This window comes from Haliotis asinina, chromosome 1 (genome assembly GCF_037392515.1).
Source record: "Haliotis asinina isolate JCU_RB_2024 chromosome 1, JCU_Hal_asi_v2, whole genome shotgun sequence".
Lineage (NCBI taxonomy): Eukaryota > Metazoa > Mollusca > Gastropoda > Lepetellida > Haliotidae > Haliotis > Haliotis asinina.
In genome coordinates this window covers 22,508,650-22,534,943 of record NC_090280.1, presented here as the reverse complement: position 1 = coordinate 22,534,943, position 26,294 = coordinate 22,508,650, and the positions used below count along the sequence as shown (strand labels likewise).

The 26,294-nt window shown below is 39.6% G+C and overlaps 1 protein-coding gene across 1 annotated transcript; it reads left to right on the top strand.

Annotated features, from left to right (window-relative positions):
* The first annotated feature begins 2,000 nt into the window (after nt 1-2,000).
* On the top strand, nt 2,001-16,969 carry LOC137259211 (carcinoembryonic antigen-related cell adhesion molecule 6-like). Its single transcript, XM_067796858.1, has 11 exons — nt 2,001-2,292; nt 9,383-9,682; nt 10,242-10,502; nt 11,667-11,789; nt 13,352-13,373; nt 13,789-13,844; nt 14,249-14,270; nt 14,624-14,679; nt 15,405-15,518; nt 16,122-16,137; nt 16,741-16,969. Exons 1-11 carry the CDS (start codon nt 2,001-2,003, stop codon nt 16,967-16,969), a joined length of 1,491 nt encoding a protein of 496 aa, XP_067652959.1.
* Nucleotides 16,970-26,294: the final 9,325 nt, after the last annotated feature.

Sequence of the window (26,294 nt, the reverse complement as noted above, 5' to 3'; positions counted from 1 at the left end):
CACATATCAAATCTGCTTATACTAGGAAAACATATTAGGAGAAGCAAACGAGTGAGTGAGTTTAGTTTTACGCCGCACTCAGCAATAATCCAGCTATATGATGGTGGTCTGTAAATAGTCGAGTCTGGATCAGACAATCCAGTGACCAACAACGTGAGCATCGATCTGCGCAATTGGGAACCGATGACGTATGTCAACCAAGTCAGCGAGCCTGACCATCCGATCTCGTTAGTCGCCTTTTATGGCAAGCATGGGTTGTTGAAGGTCTATTCTACCCCGAACCTTCACTAGTCGGAGAAGCAAGTAATACCCAAATACGTATACAGTGGCACGCACTCGAGACATTTCGCTTAAAATGCGTGTCCCTTTAGGCAAACCATAATGAAAACGGTTGAAACATCTCTGGACAAAAGTAGATATTAGGTTTACATGTGGATTCAGTTCATGTGCTAATTAGATAGACAATAGATATTGGCTAAGAAAATATAATCCGTTCGTCGACTCAAGGCTTAACACATGAACGTTCTGGATTGAATATAGCTTGTACGCCATTTAACTCATTTTCCTAGTTGTAAGTCTATGTAACATCATCTATGGTCTCCAAAGACAATTGAATTTTCTGGAATCGTTTTGCCCCAGTGGGTTTGGAACTGAATCCCCGACACATCATCTATTATTGTGCTCCATAACGACGTCATTGTGAGTGACTGTTAGTGACACATTATAAATATCTCAGTATAATATTTTCATCGAGACTGGTTCAACAAGCGTATAAAGTCTGTTTGTCTGTATTTAGAATTTTCAATAATAAGAAGGAACTCCACGTACCCAAATAAAGTAAGTAAGTTCTGTTTCAAGTTGTTGTTAATGAATGAACATTATTACGCTCGAAACTAGAACTCATCATTTGATCCAGGGATTTTGTAAATATAGAGCATCCCACAACCAATTCAAAGTCAACATATATAGGAATGACGATGATACACCAATAACAGAATTTTACCGTTCACACTGTGATGGTCGGCACAAACTCAAACATACAACCCTATTTTTTTCATTTGTTAGGAAAAAAACAGGATATACGAGATGAATAGTTTTCACTGCTACAAAATGTTTATTATGGACAACTAACTGTTCCAGCCGAATGTTCAATATAACCACTTTATTCCCTCACAATATCTTAAAACTTCGATCAACCTTTCTATACCCATATTTTGACCATTCGTAGATGATTTGTAAACTGTACAGGCAAACATGACCCCATAACCAATACAACGATCTGTCTGACTAATGGGATCGGGTGACTAGTTGACTTGGTTGAGCAGTCGATGCTCATGCTATTGATCACTGGATTCTCTATTCCAGACTCGATTATATACAAACCGCCGCCATATAGCTGCAATAATACTTAACAAAAGCAGTTTTGTGAGTAATCTGTCACCAACATTATTTGTCTGTGGATATGAATGTAAACAACTCATTACTGACTATGTAACGTTAAGCGCACTTAAACACAAGTTAAAATTCAACGGGAAGTTACCCGCTTTTTTAGGGAAATATTATCCAGCGAAACTAAATATTTCAACGCTTAAAAACAAATGTCAAAGTGCGTGATGTGTCAGTATGAATTTACCACGCCAGTAGACATGTCTGTGACTCACATTCTGTTTTGGGGCTTACATGTGTGTGGTATGTATGTGATAGCTGAAAAGAGCATTTGAATTATCCTGAGCTTTACATGACTTTTTATAAGTGACCAGTGTTTTCTATGAAAATAGTATTGCTTCATATTTTGACGCTTTAATTTGTGACTTACATTTCGTTTGCGTGCCTGTATATGTGGTATGTATCTGTGAACTTGTATTATATGGAGCAGGCTTAAATAATGTGCTTCAATATTTATGTCAACCGAGTGAGTATTATTTGTTTTGAGTGCAGGTCTTGCCTCCATGACAACTGGATACCCATACACTGTTACACGTGTTGGCGAAGATGTTACCATGACCATGAAACCAGACAGTTTTAGCTTTATATATTATGTATGGGTGAATGGTTCGGTATCTGTGAGACTGTTAATGGTCCAGCCCAAGGCACACCGTGTAGAGGTAATTAACAGCAGTCACACGGGCTACATTACCAGGATCAGATACACCGAAGAGGACTCACCATCACAGATCGGACAACTGAGGTTTACCATCTACAATGTCACTGTACAGGACGCTGGTACTTACTACTGTCAGGGAACCAATGGACAGGAAGTTACTGGATGTAGACAGGTCCTCGTTGTAGTACGTGAGTAGTATATGAAGAATAAAGGTTGACTGTTGCAATGCATCTCCAACATGAATGAATAGCTGTTTAACCTTCTATTGCCAATAGTGAAAGCTGAGGGGAGGAAATTATCGTATGCTGGTATATAGCGACATGGGTCCGAATATGTGTGTGTTAGTGTGCAGTGTACATGTGTGTATTGTATGGAATAATGCTTAAAGCCGCGTCAGTTCGCAGCTAGTCGCAGCAACACCGGCAGTCACAGAAATAATCACAGACCAGTGAGTTTCTCCATTATGTAATATCATATGAGGCCAGCATTAGTCTGTCTCACAGTCCCTGAAGACATTATCTTTCTCTACTGTCCAGCCCTCACTGCAATGGTTTAGCCCTAAGTTGAAGCAAGTCTTGATTTTCCTCGGGTTCAGGTCTATTCTGTCTTGGGCGCGTTTTCAGTTTAAATGGGTATACAATCAAAAATGTATATATTCACAGGCAAAACGTTAATGCCAGGCTAACATATACGTTCAAGCAAAATTCTAACACACCAAATTGTATCAATCAGCTAAAATGAGCGTGTCCAATGTTTTACTCGACACCATTTTCATCACTATGGGCCATGAAATATTAATCAATATATTTTCTTCTGCTCAAGCCTGACTACAAAACACCCTGCCTTGCATTAATCTTTTGTCTCCACATTCAAAGAAATAGAACTACATTTGTTTCGTAAATATTAGTTTTCCTGTGGTAGCCATAAGTTCCAATGTCTTATTAACCACAGACTAGGGGTTATGTGTGAGATACCTGTTTATTTCCATATATTTCGGGAAGAACACACCCTGTAATAACAATAATATACACTATGTACATAACATTGAAACACATCTGATGAACATGCCTTCATAATAAACAGAGGGCGTATACATGTATTACGCCATGCAATATAACACAGGTCACTTTCGTGATTACATGTTTACAGCGATCAACAAAATGAACGTTGCGTAAAGAGTTTTAGAGCTGAAATGGATAGAATTATTATCGCACGTTATCGGAAATGAGCGGTCAATGTAGCTTGCTAATGCCTGTAAAATGCTTGATGAGGGTCATTATCCATCCCGTTGTTAGGTGACGCCATAAGTAGCTCAGCAGTTGAAGTTCAATCACCTACGGCTCGTTTGAACCTGAGCTCATTATTGACAATATAATGATCACATTCGTCACATACACATGTGTCATCATGCACTTTCTTTCTTGTGCCAACCATCACAATCGTTCCATAAATTACAACATACAGCAATAAAAATATCGACTGGAAGGCTAACGTTGTTGAGCACTGAAAACAGTGACGTCATCTGTGTTGTTCTATGTCGTGTCTATATTTGTAAAATGTGTGTCATTGATCTTCGTCGTTTGTTGTTAGCAGTAAATGCTTCTAAACCGATGGCGTTGCTTGTGTTCTTTTTTACTAAAATTATATTTATTTTAGCTATAATAACGGTAACGCTAATTGTCAGGGCATTATCATTTACATGATCCCTCGGTCCTTTCTAACTGCGCTCCTTCGTCGGGCATTTAGTGAAAGACCTCGGGCTTTCGCAAATGATATGCCCTGAAAATAGCGCTACCTTAAAATAACATGTGGCCTAATGGTGAAAAGAGGGGATAACTGTACTGTGTTTGACGGACTGGGGATGTGTACCGTAGGTTATATAACTTCGTAACGTCCCTAATTCGTCAACCACAGTACATTATCCCAATTCTAATTCAACTCGTTTTATGCTGGTTTTAGTGAAAACAAAATTATTTTTTTAAATCAGGTCAAAGTTCCCCTAGCTCAAAGGTTAATCATATCACTCCATTAGACAATCACCAGACAAATTAGTTTCCTTCAGCACGGTTGTTATGTTCACACTGACTAAGCCTGACTATGATGAATAAATCATAGTGTTACAGTTAAAATAAAATGGAATTAACATGAAACCGCCCTCTGGTTATCAGAAATGAGCGGACCGCTGTAAATGATAATGGTCCTTTGATTCCTTACCGACGGACCGTCACAGTTCTTTAGTCAAATGACGTTATAGTGGTTGACGTGACACTCCATAATGACGTCATGAATCTTGTTCCATGATCTAACATTGATGGGTGAACAGCCCGTTGCGAGTAAATTGTTTGATCTTACAACAAAATTTATGATACTGCGCTGTCTTTCCATCCATTTTTTGCGGGATAGGTGAGTTAACTGACCTAGTGCTTCTGCAAATGTATACAAAATATGAAAAAACAGCGTTACCCTGACAGTGTTGGGATTCATTCAAAGGTTTTGGTTAATCGGTTATCAAATTGCGGCCGTATATGCTGATTATACGGTCGGAAATTCATAGCATTGACCAGTCAGAAGTCGTGTTACATACTAAGCTGAATTAGAATATACTATAAATATTGTACAACGAAACCTATCTTGTGGGTGACACGGGACTGTGTCCACGCATCCAGCATCCGCACAGTCAACGTATGCAATAACCTCGTGTAAGTGCCATACACTGGTCAAATGTATTCATACTTATAGGATAGAGAAAATAGTACCAAACACGAACTACTACTATTTGTTAAATGATATTCCGAGTGCTGAGTTTTATTTGGTTTACAAGCATATTAATACCTGTTGTGTTCAATGATTAAAGGTCACATGCAACCAAAATATCAAACATAATTAAAACACATTCATCACTTATTCATGATATGTAATATACATTGCTGCTTTTACAAAAAAGAAATAAACAAAATTATAAGTGTACAATCGCGATTCAAAAGTGCAATATTTTGTACTTGGACTTACTTCCCCCGAAACGAAGTCCTCGGGAGACCGAACCCAGTCTTAGCACCTGGATGTGCACTCAAGAGTAACGACGGCTTCTGATTGGCTGTTTCATTTGCTGATATGCTGAGGGTTCATTGTGTGTACAGACAGATGATCTGTTTGATGGGCATTTTAGAAGTATAACGAGTCACAAGAAAGTAAGATTCTTTATGGATAACAACTTCTTTTTGTGTACTTGATGCGTCGTTTCAGTATGGATTCATATAATGTTGTCAAACAAAATCATACACACTAAAACAAGACGTTATCCATGAAGAATGTATATAGAGATGTTGGGTTTGGAAAATACATGAATTCTCTGAATTTGCGCTCGATCCAATCAAAAATCATGTCAGTAGAGATGGTAAACTACTGCGTGGCTGGAATCTGTCATTCGTCCAAGTACAAAGCAGGACTTGAAACTGACAAGAGTTTGCATCAGTTATATCTCGCAGTCGCGCGTTCACGTGCTTTTGTGTCCATGGGCCATACAGTTCCAGGTAATGATTTCTGAGATCGCGACATTTGACAGATCTCGTGATTTCGCTATCTCGCGATCTCGTGCTTTTGCAGGAGTTGCCCGTACTCTTCTATTTTATGTACCGATCTCAATAAACATAAGAACGCGAGAACACCTGATTGCGGGATGGCCTAAGTGGGGCCACCGGGTACTACTAAAACTGGAATGCAGAATATTAAAACGAAATCTGAATTCCAGGTATGGTTTGGTTGAAAATGTATAGTTAACGATGAAAAACCAACATTCATAACATACCGAGAGTCCCAGAGAAAAGATACTGTCTTGTTGTTATGTGTTGTCTGGCTGCGTGAGAAGGTTCCTTACTTCTCTTAGCTTTTGAGGGTGTGACATCCTGGGTTCCTGGGCAGGAAGTGACAGTGTTTTGACAGCTTTTCTTTCCTTAATTAAAACTCTTGGGGTTTCCTAATTAACCTTTATTGTCTCATGCTGAATCAGCACGTTTATGTTAAAGAAGAGTGGCCATGGGCAACTGTGACATGATTATTAATATGTCTTAAAAGAAATATATTAAATCACAACATTTTGTACTATGTTATAAAGGATCAAACCAAGCATTCGCACGTACAAAAATCGTATGTATTTCCACTGTAGTCTGAAAAGCATAAATTGAGCCGAAAGCCGTTAGCCCGCGAGTATGCAAATGCATAAATTCACTAGCACACATGACAGACAAAATGCAATTATATCTACCTAAATAAAACTTAGTAGAGCATGAGCCAACAAGTTTGCTCAAAGCACAGCACTCTTTTCTGTATAGTCTCAACAGACACACTATATCACAAGCGTTCTGTCCGGCTTGGCACGTTCCTTCAGAAGCATCTTTGACCTCTCAAATGTATCTTCAAGTGTATTTCAAGCCATAGATTGGAATCATATTTACGTAAACATCGGTAGATATGATACCAGTCTAGGGATTTAACTACAATTCAAGATCCATGTTCTAGATTTAAGCTGGCTTTGAGAGCTCGGCCCTAGCCGAAGTAATATTTTGGGGGTTCTAAATAAATGAAAGTATGTCTGTAAGTATCCTGACAAATTTCAGCTCATGTTTATTTAATTCCGCTAATTGAGAGCGATATTAAAAATCTCTCCCATGGGTGGGCTAAAATACGTCTTTAGGGACTGTGAGACAAACTAATGATAGCCGTGTGTGATATTACGTTATGGAGATTCTCACTGGTCTGTGAATTTTGCTGTAACTGCCGGTCTTGCTGCGAATAGCTGCGAACCGATGCGACCTTAAGCATTATTTTATCGCTCACTGACGTAAATATTTTCCTCAGCTTCCAAAAACTTTCATGATTTTACTTATATTTGAAACTTAAGTTCACTATTTCGTTTGTTAAAGTATAATGAACATGTTGAGGATTCTGAAGTACATAGAAAATTCTATCAACGGGAGCGGGCTTATATACACTACCTTACCATATTACTGTCATGGCCGCTACAGGAACACAAATATTAGCGACACAAATGTATTTCTATTTCTTGGAGCCAGGAGACAAAGAACTGTGTAAGTCAGGATGTTTTGCAGTCAGGTGGGAGCGGAAGACAAACTAGTATTTTGGGCCGAAAGTAGTTAATATGGTGTCGAATAAACACTAGACAAGCACATTTTAGCAGCCTGCTACACACTACTAGCATAGACTAAGGCTTTGTCTGTGAATATATAATTTTGATTGTGACAAATAGATTGGTATAAAATGAAAAGGAGTTCAAGGGAGACCAGACCTGAACCTGACCTGATGAAATCTATACTTGCTTCGCTTAGGGCTTAAGCATTGCACTGAGGGCTAGACAGGAGGGACAATGTTGTGTTTAGGGACTGTGAGACAGACTAATGATAGCTTTGCATGAGATTACATCATGTAGAAAAGCCCAGGTCAGTGATTATTTCTATACAGTGTAGCTGCGAATAGTCGCGAATTGATGCGGCTTTATCCAATAGTTTATCACTCACTGACGTTAACCTTTTCCAGCTTCAGCACACTTTAGTGTTTCTGCTTATATTTGACATCCATGTTCACGATTTCGTTTATTAAATTATATCGAACATGTTCTGGATTTTGAAGTACATAAGAAATTATAACAACAGGAGCGGGCTTACATACACTACAAAGGATTTTCAAGCATTGTCATAAATTTGTTAAATGCTTGGGCAGTAAAAAGCGTGAATGAAGCATGACCACAACGCTACTAACATGCGCATGCGCTTTGACCTCGAGATATTGCGCATGCGCAACACCAACGTCTAAAACGTGAGATCATGAGATCGCGAGAATGCGAGAAAATGAAACGTCGCATTCTCGTTTTCTCGTGATTTCGTGTTTTTGTGGCCTTATTTGACAAGTCGAGTTTGCGAGTTTGCGAGATCTGACAGCATGTACAAATGTCGAATTCTCATGTTATCGACTTTTGACAGAAACGTGCTCTGTACCAAAAACACGAGAATGCGAGATCGCGAGAACGCGAGATTTTGGCCAAATCTCACGTTCACGCGATCTCGCATTCTCGCACTTTTGGCTTTTTAAAATTGCTTCCAAAGGTCGAGATCGCGAGAATGCCCCTTACAATATTCCATAGTATTGTGTGTACATGTGTGCATTGTGTGTGTGCATGTGTGCATTGTGTGTGCATGGGTATATTGTGTGTGTGAATTTGTGTATTGTGTGTGTGCATGTGTGTATTGTGTGTGTGCATGTGTGTGTATTGTGTGTGGTATTTATGTCAACTATTCCATAAAGCCAAAGGATATTTTCGGTATCCCTTGCGGTCATATGCATATACCGATGCAAATTAGAGAGGTCATATGCAAATTTTAGTGACTACTTTCACACGGTAAACAAACACGCCCATCTATTGGCGATCGTGTCCAGATTGACGGCCGTGCACTGTGAGTGCCTTGATGAGAGAAAATTGTTGTCTCGTAATGAGAGATATGATCTCTCTAATTTACATCTGAGAACTAGTTGTTCGGGGTCAGATCCGTTCTTTTTCATGATACCGATGAGTAATTTACACATGAGACTGGAGAGTTCATAAGGGGTATTGTTTCGATGGGGAGAACATTATATTTGTTGTTCAAAAGTTTAACTGAAAGTTTCCCAAATTCCATATGTGTTTCTTGTCATTTTTCAAACTAAGTTAATATTTGGTGACAACAATACATTCTTTAACATAAAAGTTGACTGGGAACTACATAATGTAACGCAGTCAAATGAGTGATCATTAGAAAACTGAGCTTGTGACGTCACGCATTACTACGCACAAGGGTCGCTAAATACAATGTTTATTCCCAATGCAGGATATTAACCATGCCAAAAGAGATATATAAGCCGACAAAGAAGCTTTATCGCAGGTTAACATGAATAAGTGTATCCGAGTGCACCAGTCTTGCATCTTTTACCGCCTGTCTATGGAAAATACTGTTAACTCGATTCAGTAAGTAGTTGCGCGGTAACTATCATATTTAATCAACAAAACGGTTTGAAGCATTAAGATCCAGTCAACACGTATTCCCTGTTGTAACTGTGGAACACTGAGTGAGTGAGTGAGGATCCTTGGCGTGACGAGAGAACACTTAAACTGTTTAACATTTAATAGATGGAAAATTAATGAACAAGTATAGAGGATTTAGTAAAAACATTGACATTGTAGTACATTGACACAAGCGTTAAGGTTAAGGTCTTTGTTATATTTTTTCACAGAGAGGCCAACCACACCTACCATCACCGGACCTGCCTCACCTGTATCAGGTGAGAATGTCACCCTTACATGCTCCTCCACCTCCCGGAGTCTACCCCAGGACCACCCCCTACTGACCATGACCTACATCTGGAGAAGGGACAGGACCCTGCTAGAATCTGGTGATGAGTCTCCTACAGGTGGAGATGACCTGACAATAATTCACGCCAGCAGAGAGAACTGGGGAGACATCTACAGTTGCCAGGCTGTGGAGGAGGGACTGAAGTCTGACTGGAGTCAAGAACATGTGCTGGATGTTCTCTGTGAGTAAGAACCTACCTTGCTTTAGGTAACAGAACCTCGTATTAAGTATCCTTGAAACTCTGCTGAATCACACTTTTGTGACAAGTTTCTTTCGCAGAAGTTCTGTGTAAACAGAACAGAAATCATTATTGTGAAAGTCCTGATAGGAATGAGCGACAGGTTTGCTTCAATGATCAGTTGAAATGTTCAAAACTGCGGCTGGACCCCGTTCCTCAAAGCGAACTGTCGTACGTCTGTGGTAAAGTATGAGAATTACGATCGCTTTGAGGAACGGGGCGCTGGTATGATCACCCGGATATGTTGTCAAGAGTTGCGCATAGCAACAGAGTGGGTGGGTGAGTTACAACGGTGTCCCAGCTGTAGACGGTACTTATTGTTAGAGGAAAACAACTTGATAAGATCGCGAAACAGGGAAGTTTGCCATTCTTATGAATCCCAAGAGCACAGGCCAAACCAAGCAGCTGGTCTTTATTCAGACATTTACGTCACAGACGGAAACTAGACTTATATCTCAGAAAAAGACTTCCTTCCTAGCTGACCATCTCACATGCATTGCAGATGGACCTGACCAGATACACTTTGACGGCATAAGGGGCAAACTGGAGGAAGGGAAACCTGTAACGACGAGATGTTCTGCTGACTGTAACCCTGCCTGCACTGTAACCTGGTGGGACACATCAAGACAGATGGTGATGACAGGACACAGGAAGGCTGTGTTGTCTATACCAGCTGTAGATGTGTCTGTGTCTAGACAGTACATGTGTCACGTCAACAACACACATGGGAGTGCATCACGGAACCTGACACTGGATGTCTTCTGTAAGTCAACACTCCTATAATAGAATCTATAACATACAACCTGTCTTTTGGATGACATCTGCCTTTTCATTCACCTTAACGTGATGGAACACCTGCGAGAACACCAACGGCAGTGGTACCCAACGATTCAAAATCATTAGCCGTATCAACTCGTAATATTGATAAGAACGTCAATCAAATGTCAATATCACGACAATGTTTTTGTAAAATCAAAAAGCAGCCAAGCGGCACAGATGCCTCCTAATCTTCCCTTTATATGTGACACCAAATTCGACACTTTTCCGCCTCTTTAGAACTTCGCCTGCACTAGTTAGATCGCTGATGTTTCCAACGTTGCATGGCCTCCTGTTGAACTGGCGTAGACAGTGAGGTTGATGGGGATGTCCTGTGAGAAAGATTATTTGAGATGAACATCGCATGTGTCAACCCATCAAATATGTCTGAATCAGATTGAAGTCTCATGAAGACCCGTGATGTTACTTGGAAATTGTTGAACGCTGACGTTGCATGGTCTCTTGTAGTGCTGACGTAGAGAGTGACGTTGTTGCATCAAGTTGACTGACTCTCTGACTGACTCTCTGACTGACTCTCTGACTGACTGACTGGTTGACTCGCTGACTAACTGGCTGATTAACTGACTGGCTGGTTGACTGTAAAAGCGATGAAGTTCTTAGAATGGTTTTGGATCGTGTCGTTGTTGTGTCAAGTTGACTGACTCTCTTACTGACTGACTGACTGACTGACTGACTGTCTGACTCGCTGACTAACTGGCTGATTGACTGACTGGCTGTTTGACTGTAAAATCGATGAAGTTCTTAGAATGGTTTTGGATCCAATGACTGTATCACTTGCAATTTGACCATTACCGTTGAATCCGTCTGTGAAAATAGATCGATGGGCGTTGTAGCGAGAACGCAACAGGTTGTAATGCAGTTGGAAAGTGTTATTTCAAATGAACTTCTCACCCACCCACCCACTCAGTTTCGCAGATACGGGGCAGCCCTGGTTATATTTCTAATCCTGGTGTACATTATATGTCTGGTATTTTGTAAGCACGTCATGTACCTTAAATAAAGCAACGTGTCTTGCATGTTTATTTTTTTCTGATAAGTAAACATGATTATTCTTTACTGAACTGAATATTGTCCAAATTAAATGTTTCAGCACGTGAGGTTACTGAATCTGGTGTCGTTTCCACCGTCCCCGTGACTGCTGTCTGTTCGGTCCTCATCGTGGTCATCGCCGTTGTCGTCATAGTTGTTGTTTGTAGAAAACACAGACGTGGAGGTAATACGGTGTGATGTGATAGCGTCTTGCCTGAGTGTGTGCACGTATACATCGTCACTAAGTTATCCCACTGCACATTCTTATATGTGGTGAATAATGTAGGACAGTCAGGGATAAGGGCGTGGTGGTGAGGAAGGGTGAAGGGTGAAGGGGGTGGGGTGAGGAAGGCTGAAGGGTGAAGGTGGTGGGTGGCGAGGAGGGATGGTGGGGGTTGTGGGGGTTGTGGGTGGCTGGGTGGGGTTTGGGGGCAGGGGGTGGATGGGTGGGGTGAATGAGGTGTCCAGAGCAAAGCATATAACAATACGTTTGTATATAGCGCCTGGTGTCTAGATGTCTATTTGCACTCACACTCAGTAGAAAGCTAGCTAATAAGTATTTCCATTCATACTGACATTTTCGACGATATGATCATTTTGTCCTGTCTATACTGACTGATCCTGTTTAGGCCTGATTTGCAGCGTGTCTGTGGTGTATCTTGATAAAATGTTAAAGTGTCCTTGATGGTGTCAGTAAGTCTCTTGTGGAGAGATGGAATCTGAGACCGGCCTTTAAGGAAGAGTTTGAGAGAGAGGATAGATTGTAAGAGAACTAATTTAGAAACGCACCACTGGGATAAAATGTTTAGTGTCCGTGGTAAACGAAGAAAAGAACTTGTCCTTGTTGACACTAAAATTGTCAATCAGGATTGAAAGACAAGTAAAAGCTAAAGTAATCATTCTCAAATTAGTGAAAAATGAATTAACGATAACGTTGAAGGGGGTCAAACTTATTTCCAACCGTGGCTGTCAGTATGTATGCTTTTGAGCTGTAGCTCGACCACGACAGACGTGTGTCTGTGTCCTGTCATGACTACCAGTCTCTCTACAGATTAGTACGCTTCCATCAACCCTGCTGAACTCAACAGTCAGCGTTACACTGATACTCTGATCCTTCTATACCCCTGACTGAGATGAAATCAGGACTTGTAAAGAGAATACACTCATGTTCCTTCAATGAGTGAAGACAATGTGGTGATCTCTGGCTGGACAAATGGTTGTCAAGGGTGTGCTCGATCACGTGCCAAAGACAACAATTTGGTGCTGTTGAAAGTTTCGGTATCATTTTGATACACAGTTGACTGATCTGACAATGTGCTGCGGAAACGCCACGTTTTCTGTATTTGCAGGTAAAATGGTCATTTTCAGCAAATGGTGGGTCACGTCACCAGATAGGAATGCACGCATTTCTTAGTGTGCATCATGTTTATCTGTCAAAGTCAGATTACTTCAAGCACAGTTTGGGTTCAAAATTCGTTTTACATCTTCCATGATTAAGGATAATAATGGTATGCTGGGGTTTCAGAAGTCGTTCAGTATGGAATCAAGCCAAGGTGCTTGAAGAGGATATGAATCAACAGTGTGCACATATTTACATATTTAATGACCTTCAGTCTCCATGTTTATGTTTACACTGGCTCCAGGACACTAGTTTTAATCGATAACTATACGGGAAATTTGTTTATCTTATATTTTTCATCTAACACTGCGCATATGTAACTATTTACACAGACTTATTTGTTCCAGGTAAAGGATACACATTTAATCGGTGAGTACCTACTATCCAGTACAAGTAAGACAAATGACTAAACACCTGACTTAAAACTTGGTAGTATCTGCTATTTTTCCAAGTTACTCTAGAAACACTTAATCACAAACACAGATTTGATTGGCTATGCTACACTAATCAGTAGCAGTATATATGGAATATTGAACCCAATCTGAATTAATAGCACATCGCTAATGAGCTGCTGGTATCACAGTTTTTGACATTTCAGGCAAATGTTAGAAGATCATTAACTACCCATAACTCAGAACGTGCTTACCCTTTTTGTGAGCACATTCATGGATTTAACTGTTACAACTATTTTGTCCTTTGCAAGATTCTGTGTCTAAGGAAAGCGGATTTTTTTGAAAAATATCCTTGATTCCGACCACTTTCTACATTTCCTTCCCCCCGGCAGCGTTGTCACATACACCCGTGACGCAGACACAGACGGAGGCTACGAGGAGATAGCAGGTTGGTGCAGGACGTCACTGTTGTACGCCACGTCAGTTGATTCAGATGACGTTAAACAAGTCATACGAATCATTAAAGGGGTAGTGTTATGTACAATGTCTGAAAATCAGTCTTGGACTTTTGGTAAGCTGTCAACATACAAAACTAAAGGTGTATAAGCATTTTCAAATTCTGACAACTATGAGCAGTGATTGACCATACTGAAACGCATGCCGTTTGATGTAAAGTATCTCTTATACTCATTAACTTCTAAGTAGAGGAAAATAATAACATCAGTGTGCAATGTACGGGTGTGGTATATACAGATGTGCACAATAGAACATCCGTGATGAAAGTAAAAGTTTGTACGCATATTTACTTTACGTTTGTATGCATAATTGTTTCCACACACTTTAAACTTTCAGAGAGAGGATGTGCTCGTCATCGGTGAGTATGCTCGTCAATGTTCATGTAAGGTGAATAAATATTTCATCACCACACAGGTGTAAGTACCCGTGAAGATCCAATTTAGAATTGTTTTTCAGCAACCCATGCTTGTCGCAAAAATTTGACTAGGGGATGGTGACGATGTTTATGCTTCTGAGCACTGGATTATCTGGTCCAGAACCATTTATTTACAGACCGTCGACATATATCTGTGATATTGCCGAGTGTATCGTTAAACAACAAACCAACCAGGCATGAATATACACGATTTGGGGCGCGATATAAATTGAGAGTGTGTCACAGCTTAATAATTTCCTCTCATTATGCTCACAATCAATGTTCACTTTTATCAGTCTGGTGTCGTATCACAGGGAAAATGAAAACGATGGGAGCTACCAGGAAATAGAAGGTTGGTGTCTGAAGGTTAACAACTAGCATGATGTGTAACGACTGTGAAACTCGAACTGCCGTATAGGCTACTGATATGTCGAGTGAACGTAGCTTGAACTATCTTACATCTGAAGGATATTTGAAAATCCAGGCTAGATAGCCTTCAGCAACCCATGCTTGCAATACCCATGTCGGTTCCCATTTGAGCAGATAGATGGTCATGCTGTTGATCACTGGCTTGCCTGGTCGAGACTCGATTATTTACAGACAGTGCATGGGCTGTGAAACCCAAACTGCCGTGTAGAACTGTCTAATCTCTGAAGTCGTGTCTCAAACCAAGGAAAGAGACCAAAACCCCTGATTATTTAGTTTGAAATAGCCATAACAGAATAGCTATAACATTGTAAATAGAGTCAAATTCGTTGATATTCTAGATGTCCCAATACTTAAGACATTTTTCAGAAATTGGTGATGGGTCGTGTTGGGACAGCTAGTCTGGACAGCTGTAACGGTCATCCGAAATGATTCTTCCTTATTCATGGCTTGCTTACTTTATTGCTTTACCGTTCTTGTAGAGAAAAATACTATTTTCTCAGTTTAAAAACATTATTTATGTCATAAAGTTGATTAATGCTTTAATAGGAACAAGAAAATACTCCATGGTGAATACGTCGCTGTATTGTCACTTTGATTGTTATACTTAACACAGATATGTGTCATCTTATGTGTGTCTGATATCAGAAGGTGATGCAAACGTAGACGACATCGTCCCCATCGTAGTTGTCTACTCCGTTATGCTCACTGCTGTGGCAGTTGTGGTGGCAGCAGTCACTGTTCTTGTCTGCAAGGACATAAAAGGTACAAAGAATGCATGAATATTTTTGCATGCAATGTAAGTGTCAACCCGCTCCAGTTCCTAACACACCACAACCAACACAATATTACCACAACGTGGAGGACCTAGTCACAACCTATCTTCAACAACCATGCATGTTACAACAGGTTACAGTCTGATTATGCTCATGCATGTTTATCAACCCTATCCCAGTTGCGTAAATCGATGCTCATTATATCAACCAGTGGGTGTAATCGGCAAGTCTGGCATATATCAGACAAGCGTAGTATTGGTGGGATATTGCTGAAAGCAGCGTCGAACAGTATACGGGCATATCCGTGGTTCACCTTCACGTGCTGCAATGTTTTGTCCTCATTTTAGTTTGTAAACACTGTTTTCATTTTTGGATTTAGTACGGAAGTGATCAGTAGACCAGGCGATAAGGTGTTCACGCCAAAGACCCAGGTTCGATTCCCCATATGAGTATAATGAAGCTCAATCGTAGTGTTCTGGTTTTGGTGATGTTGATGGACTATTCTAAAAGCGACTTATTCTTTACTGTTACTCTGTGTGGACGAATCGATCGGTTTAGAAATGTACAAGTTTGTCTTTTATTTTACTTGCAGAGAACCAGGACAACAGGTACATGTTTTTACGTTTTCATCTTAAGTGCTGGACTCGTATGTCAGACATCGTAATAACCAGAGAACAAGTCTTCAAATAAACGGTTGTTGCCTTTGGTGTCAAACACCATTTACTCAACTTACCTCAGAAATCTTAGACTATAAGCCTTCACAGATTAACTGTGGAAATGACTGAAAAAGTAACAATTGTATCTATGTAACTTATGCACAATTTGTTAAAAAAGGGTAGGAAATGTATGATCATGGTTGAAGTAGGGGGTAATTTCCACTGCACACTACTTGAAAGAAAAATGCAGGGGCACTTATGGACAAGTCAAAATTAAGGGCAATATAAGTGTAATGTTGTAATTATAGATGTGGTGACTACCTTACTGTGATGACAGCGAGTTTATCCCATGACTTCAGTGATGTACCTCGTGCTTCCAACAACGATGTCTTACCTCTACATGATTACGAGCTACTCCTGAGGGAACAGTTCCACATCTACACGTCTCTCCATCCTTCATCTTCCTCAGCACATGACAACAGTACCAGGTGAAGCCTAAACTGACATTTAAGCTCCACATCTACACGTCTCACCACTCTTCATCTTCCTCAACAGAGGACCACAGTACCAGGTGAAGCCTAATCTGACGGAACAGTTCCACATCTATACGTCTCTCCACTCTTCAACTTCTTCCACAGAACCTATACAGTTTAACACCTCAGCTAGCTCATCATTTCAGCTGGAAAAACAAGAGTACTCCACTTACTACACACCCAATAAGAGAAAATGTTTCCACGGTTGCCTCTTTTACAGAGGTACTCTTAAAGAGGACTGTACCGATTGAACCGATTGTACCGATTGTAGAAATATGAGATTTGTTCCTGCTTGTCCTCTACATACCCAGCGAACGTTGATGTTTGCACAAAGCAGTGATGTATGAAGTTACCAAAAAGCATGTCCTTTCAGCAAGCGGGCACTTGTAAGGACAAGCTTTGAACTTTACTCACAGTATATCAACAACACTGATTTAGCAAAAACGGTTTTGATCAATCAATAAAGCTGTACCTTTCATTTTCATTTCATAACATTTATGTTTTATTTCATCAACATCGATAATGTGAAAACACAGTTTTTCAATCAGTATAGCAGCTTTAACCTGTTTTATCAAAAAGACTAAACTCTTACGCTCTCTGAACACACTGACCAATATAATATCAAACACTACACACCTAATAGTATTTTGAAGATACTGTTGAAGAGGCGGAGTGTTGGTTTTCCATGAAATTAGGTGGTCTATTTAAGGGGTGTACACAAGGTCAAGAAATGTTGGGAGAAACGTGTAACTCTGGATGGTGACAATGTAAAGATGTCTTAAAGACCAACAATCAAAACTGAAGTTTCTACTATGAAAACGTCTTGGTGACAATTAAAACCTTTTTGATATCCCCTCGTAAATAAATGGCCAGTAACTGACTGATGTGCTACGTAGTCAGGCATTGACAGAATAGTTTACAATTCATCATAACAGCATGTTCACAAAGCAATCAGCTATCAAAGAACCTAACCATCATATGTAGATTTGCCACATATTCTACAATGGTCACGATGACATTGAAAAGTATACAAGTTATGACATTGTGTAATTAATACTCTACACATCACACACGGTGGACGTTCACACAACCTACATGTTCACAAAACTGCATAGAGTTAACAGTATTGATTGAACAATCTCAAACATTAACGCTAAATATGTGAGTCATATGATAAAGTTTGCACTGTTCCACATCAACCTGATGTTAGTGCCAAGGAAAGGCAATAATAAAGAGATGTCCATTAGATTAAAGTTTACATAGAATAGCACCAGTAACGACTTCTGGGACTAGAAGAAAGTAACGTTAGACACGAAGCAACGACGAGCAGTCCCAAGTATTCCACAAAGACATATATGGCAGGGGATTTGACCCTGGGAGATATACATTCAATATAGATAAACGCACAACGCATGGCTCTCTAGGCTTTAGAGATACTGGGCCCGGATACTCGTTACCAGTGTGAACTTTGACATGTTTATGGTCAGTTAGCTTTAAGATCTTCTGTTTTCAATAGCACATATCAAATATGCTTATTCCACAATAACATATTAGGAGAAGCATTTAATACCCAAATACATATACAATGGCACGCACTCGAGACATTTCACTCCAGTTAAACCAATTGCCTCTTCTCAAAGGAATACCACCACTTTTGTTTTGTTTTTGTTTTAAACATATTTTATTCATGAGAAAAGGATTGGGTACATGTTGTACAACTTAGAACACCTTCTCCATAGTATTTACATAATGTTATTTACATTCATTATACAAGATGGACAGACAAGAACAGAAAGATGAGAAGGATTGGGGCAATTGCAATAATTAAGAAAAGTTTTTTGATTGACAAATATATGTTTGAACAAGTTTAAATATGTTTTAATTTGCATGATAAGTTAGATCTGCATTGCCACGTAGCAGTAACTCAGAGTTTATAGTAACATTGGTAACACTGCGTAAATTAGCCATCATGGTAGATCTCTGTTGAGTATATAGTTGACAGCCAAATAGGTAATGATAAGAATTTTCACATATATATCTACAAGAAAATTTGGGGTTATCTATTATGCCAGCACGGAATAGATCGAAATTCAGTTGACTACACATGTAACGTAGTTTTGTAAGGGTGATATTAGTGATTCTCGGTCCAAAATCAAAGTATTTGGGAGCTGTGTTTTGTGTTACAACAACATTTGATTTAAAAGAATTCAGTGACACGCTTTTCTAACTTCAACTGGAAATTCATTCCACATTCTAATTTTGGAAGGAAAATACGAATTATAAGAAAACTTCAAACGGGAGAAGGGAAGCGAGACATCGTCAGAGTTACGAAGATTATAGTTACTTTTAGACGCTACCTTCCCAGGAACAAGATCATTAAGGTACGATGGTGCCATATTATGCTGTATTTTGTAAAAAAGACAACGTTTTCGTTTTCTCCTACGCTCTGCTAAAGATTCCCAACCAGTTTCATAATACATATGTTCATGATGTGTATATTTGGGTAAACCTGTTACAATTCTTGCTGCTTCTAATTGCAGTTGTTCTAATCTATTTGCTTGGTATTGAGAACACCCATCCCATACCTCACACGCATATTCGAAATGGGGTCTTATGAACATTACATAAATTCTATTCAATACACAGCGCGGTATTAAAAAATTAAGTTTACGTAGAGAAGATATCAATTTTGAAGTTGTTTTTACAATATTATCAATGTGGTCAGACCATTTACAATCTTTTGTAAACGTTAATCCCAAATGTTTATGATTTTCAACGGTTTAGACCCGAACCCCGTTGAAGTAGAGATTGAATGCCTAAATATTCCTATGTAAGGTGAAAATAGTTGCCTCAGTTTTATCAGGATTATATGTTATAAGCCACCGCTTTGCCCAAGCCCAATTTTCAACAGATACTTAGAAGATATTCCAAGTTTGAATTCAGTTCTCTTTCAATGAATAGATGATCATGAGAAGATAAGCCTAGCGACGAATCATCAGCAAATAATCGTGTCAAGCAGTCTAAGTCATCAGCTTGTGGGACACCAGCTTGTAAATACCTCGGCTTGGATAGGGCTCCATTTACAAAGACGCTTTGTGAACGATTACTTATGTAATCATCTAACCAATTTAACAAAGAACCATGAATTCCGTACTTTTCTAATTTCAACAATAAACCTTTAGGCCACACACGATCAAAAGCTTTAGAGACATCACAAAACACCATACAATAGTGTTTTTAATCATCTAAGGCCTCACATATTTGGTCATATATTTCAAATAATTGATGGACAGTTGAATGACCAGACTGAAATCCTGATTGGTACTTATATAATAACAATTGATTTACATGAAAATAGTTGTACAGATGTTTGAACATCACTGTCTCAAACACCTTGCCCACACAACTGATCAAGGACATAGGTCGATAGTTAGAGACAATTGAGCGGTCGCCCTTTTTAATAAGGGATTTACATTTGCTTCTTTTCTCATACTTGATTTATATACGAGTCTTTAATGATTGATTGAATAGCATGCATAGGGGAATACTTATTGAATGTGCTACACTTTTAAGAAACTTATGACTGATTCTGTCCGGGCCAGAAGCTTTTTCAAGATGTAAACATTGGATTATATCAGACACTTCATTTACATAAATAGTTACACAATCCAAAATAGTTTGTCAGAGAATGGCAAATCAGTGTTTACTTCGTTAATACTAGATATAGACTGAAAATACTGATTAAGTTTCTCTGCTTTCTGCGTATAAATAATAATAAAGTTGGATTTTCATCTGCATCATTTTGTTTCAAAGGCGGAATACAAGTGATGGATCCTGAATCTTTAATCAAGAACCGAAGTAATTTCCAGTAGGAATTGTTATCACTGCAATACAAATCAAGTAAAAAATCGTTTGTAAGACTGACATAAAATGAATCCTTTGCATTACATTTCATATTGTAACCACCACTATTTAAAACAACCACTTCAGTCTTATCCCAGTTAAAATGCGTATCCCTTTCGGCAAACCATAATAAAACAGTTCTGTCATCTCTGGAGGGAACTAAATAATAGGTTTACACGTGAATTGAACTCATGTGCTAATTAGATAGACAATAGATATTGGTTAGGGATATGTAACGGCATTTGTGGCCACAGAACAACTAAAACTGTACTTTCGTCGTCGGACCTCTAGACGCCCCCTTTAGTCATCTTCTGTCCTCCTGTGGAATCCCTGTAATTTCTCATTACAGGCAGTGAACCTTTTTCTCCCTCGGGTCAACCTTACGATTAACGTCTTAACATGTGGCAGTTTCAGCACTTGGGACTTTGTTGAGACAATCAAGGCCGGTTTGAGAAAATACAATAAAGGCAGCCGAGAAAAGCTGAGTATACTGAAGTGTTATAGCTGCGATATAGCTGCAACATTACCAACCACAGGTAGGTTTGTGAGTAGTCTGTCATCAATGTTACTTGTCTGTCCATTTGAATGTAAACAACTAGTTACTGATTATTAAAGGCTAAGACCTCGTAGGCATGTGTTTAAATTCAACGGGAAGTTACCCATTTTTTGTAGGGAAACATCATCCATCGAATCTAAATATTTCATCTCTTGAAAACAATTATTACAGTGCGTGATGTGTCAGTATGAATTTACCACGCTAGTAGCCATGTCTGTGGCTCACATTCTCTTTTGGGGCTTACATGTGTGTGGTATGTACCTGTCAGCTGAAATAAACACATTAAAGAAAATATTTTTAGAAAAACTAGATATTTTGACGCGTTAATTTCTGGTTCACAATTCGTTTGCGTACCTGCATATGTGGTATGTACCTATCAACTTGTAATATATTGAGCGGGCTTCAATAATGAGCTTGAATATTTATGTCAACTGTTAGCCTTGTTTTCATGAGTAATATTTGTTTTGAGTGCAGCTCTAGTCTCCATGACAATTGGATACCCATACACTGTTACACGTGTTGGTGAAGATGTTACCATGGCCATGAACCCGGAGAATGTCAGCTCAGTATACTCCGTGTTTATGAATGGCTCGGTATCTAAGAAACTGTCAGTAGTCATCCCTAGCTCACACCGACTAGTGGGACTCAACAACAGTCACACCGGCTACGGGACCAGGATCAGATACACCGGGGAGGACTCACCATCACAGACCGGACAGCTGAGGTTCACCATCTACAATGACGCTGGTACTTACTACTATCAGGGAAGCAATGGACAGGAAGTTGCTGGATGTAGACAGGTCCTCGTTGTAGGACGTGAGTGGAGTTAACAGAATGGTAGATAAGTAAATGAATGAGCCTAAACTAAAACGTAATTAACCATGTATAAAGACGTGTGTGTGTACGTGCGTGTGCATGCGTGTGCTTTTGTGGAGTTAAGGATGGAAGTATACATGTGAAGATCAGGGCGGGAATTGGACTTCATTACCCATTGCTTGTCGTACCAGACGACTAACGGGATCGGGTAGCTCTCTGACTTGGTTGACACATGTCATCGTATCCCAAATGCGTATATGTATGTTCATGATGCTGATCACAGGACTGTCTGGTCCAGACTCGATTATTTACAGATCGCCGCCATATATATGGAATGTTGTTAAGTGTTAGCAGCAATGCAACCAACTACTCACTCGCAGTATTTTAGACTTGTCTGTGTAATATTTTGATATTTCGATGGATATTTCTTATACCTTTTTTAATGGCAATTTATCAACTGTAACAATTGTGATATTAGTTGAAAATGTTTCCCAAAATAATTCATTGTTAGAGCTTGTTAATTTGTTTTGGATTTGAAAGTATATTTGAAGAGTGTTCGTAACTGTCTTTCTTCATTGTGATCTCTTTGAGGTCAGAGTGCCGCACATTTCTCATGCTTTATATTTTGAATTCCTAATCCCACCACAGCGGTTCTGTTCTCATTTGTTAAAGCAAATGTATGTTTTTGTGTGATCACCTGCTTTCGGAAAAAGAGTTAGCAGTGTGAAAGTCTAACCTAAAGTTTGTAAAGAATTCACTATTTTCACCCTCGTGCCACATGTATTTTGTCCATTTGTCCGGTTTATCCTCATGTGTATTGCTGTTAGAGGTGAATGTGTTTCACAGAGCGATGTGGGGAGCTTGGCAGTGCATGACACGAGCAAGTGACATGAGTTAAAGAGTATGATGAAGGGAAAAAGGGAGGAAGAACCTAACATAGGCAACAACACTGCGACCGTTATAAGCAAAGCATATAAACTGGTCACATAATGTACCTTTTCTGTTCATGGATGCCAAAAATAGAACACACTTCAGCGAGTTTTCATACGCGTAGAATCAAACCTACCTATACGCAAACGGCCCTTGACTTTTCATTTCAAAGCTCTCTCAGTGTCTTTTCACTAACGTTTAATGCCATCTAGTTCTTTCCATATTGCAAAACATTCACTTTGGCTCATGTTGTACCCGTAAATCACCTATTTTATTACCTGTAAGGGCCACATTGTAGTACCGCACAAATGGCTGTATATTCTATTTGTTTAGTCAAAAATACCTTTAAGTTTCGACCATAGCGATTCAATGCTTTAGAATTCTAAATAGTGAATGTAGACGTGATTTAACAAGTAACGGTTTTTAATAGGCTTAAAACATAACAAGCTGCACAGAAACACCCTAACATTGCATTCACGAAGTGTAATGCATGTTGACCAAAAGCTCCAGAATGAGTACATTCAAGACAGACGTCAGGCGGATAAGTCTCTTTTAAAGAAAATCTGGAGGTAAATGTCAACACCATCAGTACCGTGCCTGTCCTTTCCTAATACTTGTGAGCAGCTGGTTGGACAAAGCAAGATATTCAGAGTAATGGCCACCCGATCAGGAGGATCACGTCCGATAACAGACCCCACCACTCTCGTTCCTCTCTTAATCCTTTACGTAGGCCAATCAGTGCGGAAGGTCGGGGTTTGATTAATGTGGAGGCTCATCATGGTAGAATCGTATTGTGTACTTTTGCAAATATTTAATTATCGGATGATCCTCTGATGATACACGTCAAGACTCATAATGAAAACAAGGAATTCCACAGCTAATGTTGTTGGACAGAATCCAGAATTTGAAGTTAGTTTTGTTGATGGTGATGTACTGTTCGATGGGAGTCACTGTCATTGTGGAGAAGCTTTCTGAGAAACCACTGCATCGTGTATGGATTTACAACGTCTTTATTATTTACAACATGACTACTTCCTTCCACTTCATCAAGTGAAGGACGGAATATGATCACAAGTATCGCAGGCATTTTGCAACGAGGTTTATAAGGAATATTTGTATATTCCTTGAGTTGTGTAGATTGAATATCTCTCTAAATAATTACCCTGCTGTCAATAGGAATGAACCATTAAGACAAAAGTCATCAATATCCCCCGCAACTGTTTGCCAGTGTTTTGGTGTGCATATGGCAGAGTGGAAGGATTGTAAGGTTTTACAGTTTTTTCTCCTAGAAAGAACACTACCACCAAAGTCAGTCGAGGTCGAAGTTGTTGCCATCCAAAGCCCCAAAATATTTTATTCAGAAATCCAAACCTAAAAGAAGGCGTCACTATACCACCAGGCCTATCCATATGCCAAGTTTGGTGAAGTAATAGTGAACAGTTTTAAGGTTCTGTTCCAATTTCAATGTCAAACGTCTTGTCATGGAAACAAAGAAAAAAAAAACAACCAACCAACCAAACAAACAAACAAACCAAAAATCACAAACAAATTTCACACACTGGTGCAACACCCGAAAGACACATCTAGGAATCATGGTGAACATAGCGAACATGTGTACCACGTTTGATAAAGCAAACGTTTGGGTGATCTGCTAAGGACATGGGAACCTCAAAAAATTCATGTCCCGGTCTGATCCCCGAAAGGGATCAATCATGCTTGGCATGACAAACAAACAAACAAATTTCACACACTGGTGTAACACCCGAAAGGCGAACATGTGTACCAAGTTTGATAAAGCAAAAGTTTGGGAGATCTGCTCCGGACATGGAAACCACAAAAAAAATAAAAATAAAAATAAAAAATTCATACCTGCGTTTAATCCCCCAAAGACACATCTAGGTATCATGCTGCACATGTGTACCAAGTTTTAGTAACCTAGCATGTACAGTATGAGAGATCTGCTCTGGACAAGATGACATCCTCTTTGTCACAGGCTAAGGCATGTTTCCACGGATACCGCAAAAAATAAAAACCATGTCTGGGTCTAACCCCGAAAAGACATATCTAGAGATCATGTTATCATAGCATGTATACCATACTATCACAAATAGTTTAGGAGATCTGCTTCGCACAAAGTTTGCGGACGTACGGACGGACGGAACCCGTTTCTATATCCTCCTATTGTGGGGGATGATTAACGCAGCTTAACCACTCTTACCGTGGCCACCTTTGGAGTTGGGAAAATCCCTCAGGTCCTCGACCCTTGGGATTTTCCCTCCCCCGCTGGTTTACTCTTGCTACCAAAACCTCGGAGTGGTGTTTCATCATTCACATCAAAACGCCACCTGCCATATTCGTACTGCATTATATTCTGTATGTGTGTACGTGAGAGGAGAAAGACGTGGCTGGTCAAACAGTAAATGTTTGATAGAGGGAATATTACTATTCAAAAGAGGGCTCTTGAATTTCGGTGTGAGGTTTTGGGTTGCAGTGGGGTTTGGGTGGAGGGGTGTATTCAAATTCAAGACATTTTGCTGTGGAGGAGGTGAAAATATGTATTTGTAAGCAGTGAGATTTTAACATTTAATACTCATTTGTTAGCGAAATTATCTTTAGCGTTATCGCGTCATGTCAGATTTGTAGACAGATTATCAATATTTTAAATAGGTATCACTTGTAGCAATACCCCGAGTCAAACACAGTACTTTTCCGTACAAGCAGTAAAACTGATTGGTGAATCAGTGGGTGAATGGGTGTGTGAATAGGTGGGTTGGTGAGTGAGTGTTTGGGTGGGTAAATGTGGGTGTGTGAATGGGTGGGTAGGTGAATCAGTGAGTGGGTGATTTGGTGAGTAATTGAATCGGTGGGTGAGTGAGTGGATGAATCCGTGAGTGGGTGAATGGTGAGTGAGTGGGTAAATCAGTGGGTGAGTGAGTGAGTGGTTGGATCTGTGCGTGAGTGGGTGATCACCAGAAATGGGTTTCACACATTGTACCCATATGGGCGTTGATGGAGGACATATTCGCAAAAAACATATATTATTCACAGTGAAATATCGTCGCACAACGTACGGTTCACCGGGAAATGTTTATCAGGAAATATTGCTTAGTGAAACTACATTATGTGACGCATTATATCAGAGACTGTATCTGTCAGTTTCTGTTTACCACTGTAGTGACTATGTTTCTGGGTTCCATTGTGTCCGTAGCACTATGTGGGTTTGGTATGTATCTGTTTTCGAAAACTGAAATATATATTGAATCTCTGATTAAGTTGCTTTTCACTTTAATCTTACGCAATGTCTAACGTCTGTATCTAGTGTTGTTGAGTTCTGATTTTAATTACCTTTTCGTATACAGCTCTAGTGTCCA

Bases quoted from the DNA above. Each gene is read 5' to 3' on its own strand.
- LOC137259211 (XM_067796858.1), top strand. From the start codon at position 2,001: ATGACCATGAAACCAGACAGTTTTAGCTTTATATATTATGTATGGGTG. The intron at 13,374-13,788 runs GTGAGTACCTAC...TCCCCCCGGCAG, and splicing joins AAAGGATACACATTTAATCG to CGTTGTCACATACACCCGTG. The intron at 14,271-14,623 runs GTGAGTATGCTC...CACTTTTATCAG, and splicing joins AGAGGATGTGCTCGTCATCG to TCTGGTGTCGTATCACAGGG.